Source organism: Sesamum indicum, linkage group LG11 (assembly GCF_026168435.1).
Source record: "Sesamum indicum cultivar Baizhima isolate 11 linkage group LG11, ASM2616843v1, whole genome shotgun sequence".
Taxonomy (NCBI): Eukaryota; Viridiplantae; Streptophyta; class Magnoliopsida; order Lamiales; family Pedaliaceae; genus Sesamum; species Sesamum indicum.
The window spans coordinates 14,705,129-14,717,250 of NC_142667.1; the positions used below are offsets into that span (position 1 = coordinate 14,705,129).

General features: G+C 34.9%; 2 protein-coding genes across 3 annotated transcripts; one reads left to right on the forward strand and one right to left on the reverse strand.

Moving 5' to 3' along the window:
• Positions 1-4,236: 4,236 nt before the first annotated feature.
• LOC105174352 (uncharacterized) lies at positions 4,237-8,345 on the forward strand. 2 transcript variants are annotated; one of them, XM_088875715.1, is made up of 14 exons: positions 4,237-4,384; positions 5,213-5,499; positions 5,649-5,786; positions 5,907-5,988; positions 6,217-6,293; positions 6,446-6,561; positions 6,670-6,778; positions 6,848-6,964; positions 7,090-7,181; positions 7,269-7,335; positions 7,410-7,491; positions 7,584-7,675; positions 7,771-7,914; positions 7,997-8,345. In XM_088875715.1, exons 2-14 carry the CDS (start codon positions 5,254-5,256, stop codon positions 8,141-8,143), a joined length of 1,509 nt encoding a protein of 502 aa, XP_088731841.1. In that variant the 5' UTR covers positions 4,237-4,384; positions 5,213-5,253; the 3' UTR covers positions 8,144-8,345. The 2 variants fall into 2 exon arrangements, with proteins under 2 accessions (XP_088731841.1, XP_020553473.2); XM_020697814.2 differs by lacking the exon at positions 4,237-4,384 and having other exon boundaries at positions 4,466-5,499.
• A 457-nt stretch (positions 8,346-8,802) lies between these two features.
• On the reverse strand, positions 8,803-12,122 carry ACR10 (ACT-like superfamily protein). Its single transcript, XM_011096290.3, has 6 exons — positions 11,660-12,122; positions 11,106-11,315; positions 10,812-10,917; positions 9,882-10,218; positions 9,520-9,804; positions 8,803-9,145 (listed from the first exon to the last, which is right to left on the reverse strand). Exons 1-6 carry the CDS (start codon positions 11,811-11,813, stop codon positions 9,008-9,010), a joined length of 1,230 nt encoding a protein of 409 aa, XP_011094592.1. The 5' UTR covers positions 11,814-12,122; the 3' UTR covers positions 8,803-9,007.

A 12,122-nucleotide genomic window follows, 5' to 3' on the forward strand; every position in this document is an offset into this window, starting at 1 on the left:
ATATTTTATTTAAACTATTTGATAAATATTATTAATAAGGTTTTAAATTTTTGATATATTAAAATTATATTAGTATAATATAATTTATTTATTTTCTAATACAATAAATAAAGAGAATGGTTATTCTGTAAAATTATAAAAATTAATTTTTTCTTATCAATTTGTTTTCCTAGTATCAAATTAAAAAAATATTTAAAATTCACTTCCCCTCCCAATCATACCAAACAATTTGAATAAAAACTAATATTATTTCCTTTCTCCTCCCCCTTCTACTTTCCTTTTTCTCTCAATTGAATCGAACGAAACCCTAAAATACATTTTATAAATTAAATAAAAAAACAAAACGATGGTGCACAAGCCCACAAAAAAAGATTGCAGTTAGAGTCTCTATAATTAATAAAATATACGTTAATCTTGTTAAATATCTTGGTTAGGAATATGATAACATTTGATCTTACTAAATGATGGTGCTTAGATGCTTTTTAGCTTCATCAATACTATATATATATCCCATCTTAATATGAGAAAAGAGATGAATAAGGCTTCTGACAGTGAATGGATGTAAGTCCAATGTTGTAAGAAGAGAATTTCATCTAAAAATAGATGTCCTAGAAATTATACGTATTCATACCATCATATCAAAGTTCAAATTATTGAATAAGAGATAAGGATGAAATTACACATTTATTACCGTAAAGTATAATAGACTTGAAAGATATGATTGTAAAATTTTTGACCGAAACCTTAACTATAACATTTTTTATTTATTTAAATTAAAATTTATGTTCAAATATATTATGATCAGTTTTGCTGGAAGATGATGAATTCGAACATCACCCTCTTATATCAACTTTTGCAGACATCAGCCTATGGCATCATCTGACCGCCGTAAGCCAAATTGACGTCATAGGTGGATGAGTTCCATTTTGAAAAGTGGTGTTTAAGGATGAATCCGATTCCCGAACCAATAACTAGGACATGTTAATATCATAAAATGGTGCTCTACTCACAACATTCCTGTTATTCCTTTTGTGTTTATCAAATTTAAAAATATCATAATCTCTTATTTGCAATTTGATAATTCAATTTTTTTAATTGGTCATAATATTCCGTTTGAAATTTTAACTTTTAAAACATCATAATCTCACTTATATTCATTCTCAAGAGGTGGTGTAATTCTTAGTGCTTTTGAAACTTCAAAACATCATAATCTCCCATTTACACGCATGTTGTCCCATGCTAATATTAGAAGCACATCTGGTATATGTGTTTAAATTGTTTTTATATAGAAATTAAAATAGTTTTTCATACTAATATAAAAAATTTATGACATTCTTACCTATTAAATTAAGACATCATTAATAACAACTACTCCATTACGCATTATAAATTCTAAGAACCAAAAATTATTAAGTCTTTTGACCTGTGCTTGGGTACATCTGATCTATTCGGAAGCCGGTCTCAATTCACTTGAGTTATGGTAATAAAAAGCTTTACTAAAATTAATCATTTTGTTAGCATTTATCATATATGTTTATGGTGTAATAATAATTGGTTGAAAATGAAAATTTACCATCAATAATTTTGTTAGCACTATATATAGTGTTAGTGCAATAATAATTGGGTCAAAATTAATGTTCTTCATCACTACCCTTAAAATAATGAGGAAAATGCAATTTACCCGCCTATATTATAAAAAATGAGCAATTTATCTTTTTGTAAAAAAAGTTAGCATTTTATCCTTATATATTATTGAAAATAGAGAAAAATACCCCCCATGATGCGTTTCTTGTATCATGCACATTTTTTTATTTATTTTTTATTTTTTAATTTATAATTTAAATAATATTTATATCTTTATTTAATAACCATTGGATTTTGATCGATTTAAAGTCCGAATTTAAATAAATAAAAATAATATATTATATATAATTAAATTTGACGGGGGTCTCAACGGGGAGGAGGAAGGGGAAGGGACAGGGGTGACGATAGTGTGAGGGGAGGCGGTTGCAGTCGGCAGTGGCACGAAGGGAAGGAGGTGGTGGTGCCTGCGGCGAGCGTCCAATGAAATGAAAATGAAGAAAAAATGAAATATTTATATTTATATATATATTATTTTTATATATCAAATATTATTTATATAAATATATATGTATTAATGTATTAGATTAAATATATATAAAATAAAATAATATTTTTATGATTAAAAAAATATTCAAACGTGGAGTGCGTGTAATGCACCGGTAAATTGAAGCGGTATTTTGCTCTATTATTAACAATACAGATGAATAAATCATTGCTTTATATATATATAAGGGTGGTAAATTGCGTTTTCTCTTAAAATAATTATGTATCCGAGGGTCCCAGGCTCCAATCATCCACTTTTTATATTCGTTCATTTCCTTTTTGGTAATTTGAATTGTCAAATGATTGTACTATGTTGCATTATTGCATGTCAAATTTCTGCTCCCATATCGTTGTCCGTGGCCTACACGAGATTTTCTCATACACTTGAAAATCTTTCCAAATTCTATAGTTTTTCAAATTCTGTTCGAAACTCTTGAATTTTATCTTGTAATTTATTACATTAAATCAAATCAAATCCAATGAAAATTATTATAATTTGATTTATCATTATTATCGTGTGTCGAAATGTAGTAAGATTTAAGATACAAAATTCATTTTAGAAAAGCTTCTGAAATGCGTTAGGTCCAAGATTTTAAAATTCAGCCCGATCCGAACAGTCGAAAGTCTGAACCGTCAATCGAATCACAACGGCCTGGTTGAAATTAGAAAATTGGATGAGCTAAAAAACCATTTTTTTCATAAAAATCGTTTGACACAATGGTTCAATCGGTGAAGCGTGTAACCCAGTATTGTGGTTGATTGAATCGATCATATCAACAATTAAGTATGAATACATGATAAAAATTTTAATTTTTCTTCTCAAAAGTGTATTATTTTTGTTGAATACCCTAATTTTATGTTATTTCTGAAATGATAATAGATTGTTTTTTAAAATGTGCATTATTTCTGTTAAATTTGGATAATTTTTGTTAAGTTTAACTATTTTATGTTATTTTTAAATATAAAATCCTAATTTATCTTCTTAGTTCAGTTTTGCTATCTTTGTTAGATTATTTCTGATAATTTAGAGTATCTGATTTTCTGTTAAATTTGAAAATGTATAATATTATTTCTTGTGTTTGATCTTTATAAGTAAGTTTATTTTTAAATTTATTTTATTATATTCTATATCCTATTGAACTATTAATGTCAAAAAAAAAAAAAAACAATGATTCTTTTAAAAAAAATAAAAAATAAAAGATAGGTTGTTGAGTATATTAATATTATTTTTAAAATATTAATAATTATTTCTAATATAAATATGACGTCACTAGTAGGACCATTTACTGTAATTGAAAATAGCCACAAATGCGTGGTCATGTTATATATGTACTGATTGCCTACAGACATCATTCTGGCAAAGCATGTGTTTCAAGAACCCTAATTATTATTCATATTAAGAAAAGAAAAAACCTACCAACATGTTTCTGGTCAAAAGTGTGCCTGCAAACCAATTATCCAAGCATGTGAAACATCCACTCAAGAACACGTGCAATTCAAGACCCGATTTACCCTAAATCGTTTATTAGAGAATTTTTCTGGAGAAATTCTTGTTCACATGCGTCTTGTAAGACTTGAACAATCATACCCCAATTATATGACATATAATTAATTTATAATTTTTTTAAAAAAAATAAGAAATCACGACAAAATAGTTACACTTGCCATTTGATTGGACTGTCAAGAGCCCGTCGCCTGTTTCCCTCACACACATCGTATAGTAGTTGTTGCAGTCTTGTGCAGTTAAGTGCACCGCTATTTGACCTCTGATAGAACCAGGAAGTAAATGAAAGAGTTAGGACAATTTTCAATTCTTACTAAATAAAGGACTTCTACTGCAAATTCCCAATTTTGAGCTAGGATTCAAATAACCTGTTATAGTTGTTTTTGTCTGAATTGGCTTCCTTAATTCTACATTAATGTACAGACAGACACTTTCATGGTTAACAGCCTATTCTAAATAATCTTCCAAACTTTTGGTAATGTAAATGTAGGGTAGTTGGACAATTGCACTTGGCTCCTACCGCCTGACAGCATTATCCATAACTAATGATTCAGATTCCAGTTTCGCATGAATCCAGGCAGAGAGCTGCCAAACTCTATCTTTCAATCCTAAGTACTGTTGTAGAGCAGAATCTTTGGCTATTGCAGAAATAAGAACTCCTGTCTGCTTCCAGGCACAAAGATTCTGCTGCTCCAGAGAAAAACACCCACAAACTTCCAGCTGCTGACTTTTTGGACATTGAATATTCTACATGTACGTAATTAATAAACCACACTGAGCTGAGTTCTTATAGTTTGTAAGTTCAATAACGATCATCATTTTACTCTTATGCATATGATCATGATTTTTTTGTCCCTTTTTATGATGCATAATAATCATTTAAAAATCATAATTGCAAATGAACATATGTGGAGTGTCTATTTACTGATAATATATCGTAATTTCAGATATATAAAATATTTTAATGTATATTATTTAGTTATAGATCTCATTCAATTTGCTATAATGGAGATTCGACGTTTCTTTTGACGGGTTGAAGTTATGTAAAGCTCATGTAGAGTTTATAGTATAAGCATCTTGCTGCCTAACTTATCTTGTTCTATTTCGGCAGTTACTCTTTTGAGTGCACAGCATGTCTGTCGATTTTGTTAAATCTGTACTGTGGATTGAGAAATATGTAATAAGAAATTAAGATATATCTAAATCACCTTTTTTTACTGTCTGCGCAATCCTATGGTTCGGTAAGTACATAGAAACTAATTGTGATTCAGGAACTGACCCTTTACTTGGTTTATGCGCTAATGCAGACAAAATTAACGTGTTTGAAAATTTTCATGAGCTATAAATTGATCCAGATATGGACTTGTTATTGGTCTTTTCTCACAATGGCCCTTGATTTGTCCGGAGTTCAACATCTGCCAGTTATCGAAATATTTTTCTTGCTTCCTGGACCTACTTATTATTCATGTCAGCTCCCAAACATGGCCGGCGTCTGATTTTAGTATTGTCCCTTCTGTATTTTCCTCTCTTATATATAATCAACCTGTTGGGATAACGTCAATAGTATGTATATATGTAAAGTTATCTGCAGGAAAATAGCAAGTGAGGATACAAAGTTTTTGATGGAAGATCCGAGAAAGTTGGAAGAGGGGTTTGGAAATGGTGCACAGCCTGCAAGCAAAGACAAAGATTGTCAGGGAAAGAGAGCAACTGAGAATATTGTTCACAACGCCATTAGCAATGAGACTGAACAAAAGAGCATCACAACCTCGGACCTGCCTGAGGAACGGAGGGAGGAGGAGCCACTAATAAAGCAAAAAACAAAGAGAGTTGCAACCTTAGATGCCTTTAGAGGCCTCACAATAGTGGTATGAAAATCTATGTCTAAAACTTGGTTAATTTATAGTATACAATTGAGCTTTATAGGAGTACTTAAGTCCTTTATAAATAGAAATTACGGCTCTATCTGTTTGCGTGAACTTGCTGATTAGCTCTAATGAGAATAGTACATGCGTAGCTGATGGTACTTGTAGATGATGCTGGAGGGGCATATCCGCGTATTGATCACTCGCCATGGAATGGCTGCACGTTGGCTGATTTTGTGATGCCATTTTTCCTCTTCATTGTGGGAGTGGCTATTGCTCTTGCCCTCAAGGTATATTCTCCATTAGTTCTAACTCCCTATCACACTTCCCTTTTCCTTTACTATGAACACACTAGAAATATACGCTGGACGAGTAAGTGCGCTGAAATAAGTTCAACCTTGATTTGGCAGAAAATTCCAAAGGTCGAGAATGCAATTAGAAAGATAACTTTGAGGACACTGAAGCTCCTTTTTTGGGGAATTCTGCTGCAAGGTATTGATCGATATATTTCTCTTTCTTTGAGTAGTTAACACTATGGCATGCTGAAATCAGGCATCTTATAGTTTTGACTAATGCCACGAATGTGCTTGCAACTTAACAAAGAATATATATAAAAAGGTTACAGATATTGTAGTTAAAACTACATCAGGATCAAAAATACATCAGGCTCTAAGAACCTGTTCAATCTGTGATATTTAGCCATTAATTTGCATATCATAGGAGGATATTCTCATGCTCCCGATGATTTATCTTATGGAGTCGACATGAAGAAAATCCGGTGGTGTGGCATTCTCCAGGTGACGGGCATTTGTCTTTCTGTTGATAGTTTTGTGAATAAACTGTGAAATAAACTAGATTTCTTTTGAGATTTCTCAGTAGAGTTATAAATTGAAGAATTGAACTCTTCTGACTATCTGCTTGATGTCATTGTTTATGGATATACAAACAGAGAATAGCTTTGGTATACTTTGTTGTGGCTTTGATAGAAACTCTGACAACCAAGCTCAGACCAAGCAGTCTAAGTCCTGGCCATTTCTCAATTTTCACTGCCTATAAATGGCAATGGTAAGCCACTCGTCCAATGCATCACTTGCCTTTTATGCCGAAAATTTGAATTTGCTTCTTTTCTCATATAGTGCTTGACTAATATGGACAATAAACTGCTGTTCCCAGGATTGGGGGGATCGCTGCATTTGTAATCTACATGGTTACAACATTCTCTCTGTACGTTCCTGACTGGAGTTTCATGGTGTACGGCCATCATAAACATGACAGATATACTGTAATAAGCAACACCTTTTACTAGAGCAGTACAGTTTGTTAGAATAAGAGACTGAACATTAACTTACAGGTAAAATGTGGGATGCAAGGACATCTAGGACCTGCATGCAATGCAGTTGGTTATGTTGATCGACAAGTCTGGGGTATCAATCATCTCTACAACCAACCAGTTTGGGCACGGTTAAAGGTCGATTGTAGTTGTAATCTTCAATGAGTTAACAAATCCTAATTTTCTCAGCTCGTTCCCCAGAAGACATATGCTCTCGTTTCTTGTCATTCTCATTTCTTGGTTTTGCATCGAGCAATTTGCAGGCTTGCACTCTTAGTTCTCCAGCTTCTGGTCCACTCCGTGAGGATGCACCTATTTGGTGTCAGGCTCCATTTGAGCCCGAAGGCCTGCTGAGGTTTCTATGTTTCACTCCTGCATCTATAATGCTATTTCACGTTATTTGATATCGAGCAAGCTTAACATGGTTTGGATTTTGCATCAGCTCAATTTCAGCCATCATTTCTGGAACCATTGGAATTCACTATGGCCATGTATTGATTCATTTCAAGGTAAAATTACAAGATGAGTGGAGCATGATCGTTTAAATTCGGCATTATTTACGGGAAAAATGTCTGTGTTTTAGGGTCATGCTGAAAGGTTGAAGCAGTGGGTGTCTATGGCACTCATTTTACTAATAGTAGCGGTAATTCTTCATTTCACAGATGGTGAGTCCTGCTCTGATGTGGCTACAATGCTAGTTATTTGCAATTGAGACAATCACATTGAAGAATTAATAAGCATGTTTACTGTGTTTCAGCTATTCCCATCAACAAGCAGCTTTACAGTTTCAGCTACGTTTGCTTCACTGCCGGTGCAGCTGGCATTGTATTCTCCGGTTTCTACATACTGGTAATGAAAAACCACTCACTATGTCACTATCCTCTCTTACACACAGCAGCATCTGAGGAGAAAATCAAGTATATATGCATTTGTTGCATGTGCAGATTGATGTCTGGGGAATGCGCACACCATTCTTGTTCCTGGAATGGATAGGGATGAATGCAATGCTCGTTTTCGTTATGGCGGCTCAGGGAATATTCGCAGCATTTATAAATGGATGGTATTTCAAGAATCCAGACAACAATCTGGTAAGAACTCCCAAGACATTTCACTATATATCTGATTATTCTGACGTAGCATGCTCAAAGATTTTATTGATGTTATTTCCAGGTGAACTGGATTCAGAAGCATGTTTTCATTGATGTATGGAAATCAGAGAGAGTGGGGACTCTCTTGTATGTGCTATTTGCTGAAATCACATTCTGGGCAGTGGTTTCTGGCATATTGCACAAACTTGGCATCTACTGGAAATTGTAATAGGCAAAACTGCAGGATGGCACACGAAAAACCAAGCAAATACAGTTTATAGGAAGGTTAAACTTATAACCAATATGAATTACTTAGGATGTTGTCTATTTGCACTGCGAGTTGTGTATTGCAATAGTCATTCAAACTCAACAACTTTGTTGTATAGTTTGGTTGCGTATGTGTTAGCCATACAAATTTTACCGGGCCTTAATGTGTTGACGTGCATTAAATGTTGTACCTTCTGGCAGCCTCATGACCCATGCCGTGCCTACAGCGTTTACATAAACAATCATACAAACAACCTCGGCTGGACATCAAGATAGATGCCATGAAAAGAATGCAAGATATTTTTCCGACAGGATATATTAAGGTTTTTGACACCTAAACCGAGGGTGCAAAAGAAAACACTTGTCAGTAAAATTGTGAACACATATCTATTAGATATTACGGCCATCAGCAAAATATCATCAACAAAGTCATAATTATCGTGATTCTCCGTCAGTTCATCTGAAACATCTAGTTTTCCCATCTCTATGACAAGATTTTTCAGTAAAAGAATAGACACAGGTGTAACTGAAAACATGTCGTTTAGACGGAAGGCCCCAAAAGGATGCGTCCTAGATGCATCAATTTACAAGCCGAGGGACTGGTATTTTATTTGACTGCCATTTCAAGGGTAACGCTGCGCCAAGGATTAATATATCTTCATAACCTCATTACACTGTCGCTCTTTTGGAACTGTAAGGTACAGAAGCTAAATAAGACCTATAATGTACATAAACATAGTGAAAATATGTACATATTATAGCAGCTGATGTAGAGTGAAGAACGCAGGCGTTGAACATCCCAGCAGAGTATGACGTCCCAAACTTATTACTCCCAACTCATTAACATCTTCCATACAGTCTCCTCAATCTTTTGCTTTGAAACAGAGCTACCATCCCCTTCATCGAGTAAAACCCTGTAAACTTCCCACTCCCGATCCCCAATCATGTACCTTCCGATTTCAGCCTGAAAGTAGCAAAGTTAGACCAAAAATGTTGAACTCAAGAGTCATAAGGGATTCTTATAAAATTCTGAAGATTATCGAGTTATATACTACTCTTTCATAGATTTATGGACGTACGGGTTCTGTTGGTGAAGGGAACTATAGGCTTCGATAACTAAAACCAACATTGTTTTAAGTTTAAACCATTGAAGAAGAACAAACCTACAGATACTACTTAACTGAGTAGATACCATAGGCAACTTCTGGAAATCATACTCTGTGGTGTAACAGTTTCTACCTCTTGAAAATGCATCCACACACATGTAAAAGGACATAAAGCTCATTCGAAATACACTTCAAACTGAAAAAATATAGAGGAAAGAGACTTGAGAAGTACCGAAAAGATTGGTCTATCGAGCATCTTGAGAGCGAGGGTTATGTCATAGAAAACCAGGGGACGGCCGTTGCCAGTTATCTCAACGGGATTTGCAACTAGCAGCTCGCTATCGGGGCCACGGCTGATCAATGCTACTCTGAGAGGACGACTTAGTTCCATTTGAAGGCGAGAACGCAGCGAACTCTGTTTGCTTGGGTCAATAATCTTCTTACCATCCGCTTGCATGATAAATAAATCCATCTCACATTCTGACTTCCCTTTCGTGGTGAACCGTCCATAAGAAATCTGGTCAACCATGAGGCTGACAGTTAGCTGCTAGGAAATCAGGTCGAACAAATTTTGACACCAGTAGAATCAAGTACCTGGATGTTATAATCCTTCAAAGTTCGCATAACATCATATAAGAGACCTTTATGATCCTCGCAAACAATTTGGACAAGAGTGTGAGAAGGACTCAACGAGTTATCCATTGTGATGGATGGGGGTTTAAAGGCAACACAGTCATCTGGGGATTCATCGCTTGTTGCTATATTGAACATGTCTTCAGTAATTGCATCTGAAAGAAATGAAGGACCTTGAGAGCAGGCGGCAATTTCAGGTCCCACCATTTCTATGTCACAGCAGATCATGGCGTCCCCAAGAACAGCTTTTAAATGGTCATATGTGTCATCCTGTCTGTTCTTTGTATGTAGAAGTTCCCTGATAAGGCAATTGAGGGCAACATTAGTTCTTGAACTAATACATGATGAAATTCCACAGATATTCAGGGCAAAACTAAGGGAGCTAACAACTGAGGTTCTCCAACAAGAATAACAATAGCTTTCATTCTTAATGTCAACTAGGCTGGTTAATTATTTACTTAGAACTCTTTTTGGCAGGATTTTAGTGCTTAACTTGCTTATAATACTTTAGCATTATCTATTACACCTTTCTCTAAAGAAATGAAGAATCAGAGATCATGATTCGTTAGGTTGACAGATACAAAGTGCTTCATCTTACCACACACTGGTTATATCTCACTAAAAAGAAAAAGAATCATTTGGATCACCCATCATTTTTATTCCAATGCTTCACAAAATGGTAGTTAAACCAAACAGAGAAGCATCTGCAAGATGTTATTCGAAAAGAATGGAGTACCCTAATATGACAAGGATGATTGGCAAAATTCAACTCGATAACTGATTTCAAAGGCGCAACCCTAAAATACTTTCAAAAGCTATTCAAACTCGGAGCAAAGGAATGAGACAAGCACAAAACATGTGTTACTATCTACAAAACTGTAGATGTAAAACCTTGTGTCAGTTATGAAGAAGAGATCCATCACTTTCCCATCTGGAGTTGTCGATACCTTTACTCTTTTTATTGTTAGCTCAAGCTCGCAGAGGACCTCCGTCACATCTGCCAAAAAGATTCTGCAAATTTTAACTAATGGATCCGAAGAAAAAGAAAATCTTCTTGGACTAGATGATTTCAACAGCAGCAAAATTGCGAAGTGGATGTTTATCGAATTCCTAATAGCAAATACTGAAGTGAAAAATGACAGAATGAGGAAGAAAGTTCAAGTTTTTGCAGGATATAGAATTTACCATGCAAAAGGCCTCTTCGGTCATGGCAACAGAACTTCAAGAGGAAGACATCAGGAGGTCTCGGGGGTTGCAGTTCAGGCCTGTAATACGAAATTCCAGAGCAAGAAGGGCATGCCCCCATCAATCTCTTCTTAAGCAAACTCCATCGAGTACTCGGTTTGCCTACAACCCAGAACACTATGTAGCACCATTTGCCATCCGTTGATACATCTTCAACCACACCATATGGAAAGGACACAAGAAATAAAAAATTTAGAAAAGTCACCATCTATCACATTACAAGAAGTTTGAGAGAGGAGAACTTCAAATCCATGTCTGATTTCAATTCCCAGAAACATTTCTGATGCACAACATTCTTGTATTGTTGAAAATCATGGGGTAGTATTCGTATAATTTGGAATGTATCAATATCATACGGGGTAGAAACTAGAAACAGAGAGATATTCTTGTCATACTTCTGCTCAAATGTTTGAGCCCCTTGCATATTCAGAATTTGACACAAACACACTCTACCGACGACTAACTTCATGCACACAAAAGAATACGAGACATACCAGTTCTGACAACAGTGAGTCCAAAGAAGAGAATTATGCGACAAAGATCAGAACCCAGACCAGTCTTGTCAGGACAATTCACAGTGATAACACTAGGCTCCCCTTCTTTCTCTGACTGCCTAATTATCACCGCATCATCAAACAGTATCCCCATCTCTTCCACCTCTTTTTCCTCAAATTTCAACCAAAAAGACCAAATCTTTACTCAGGATACACAACAAGAAAGCAAATCCCAACCCAAAAACCAAATGGGCTTCTCAGTTTTCAAGGAGCAGAAACATTTCTCACACTTATCTCTGCTACATATATGTGTAGAGCAAGAGAGGAGGTTAGGCGATAGAAAGTAATTGTCAGTGGCAAATATGTGTTGAAAGTGAAACTGTGATTAGACACAGCTGTTGTGCCAAAGCTGGTATCACTTGTGAATCACTTGTGCTTTTTTGTTGAATACTTTTGGTTGGTG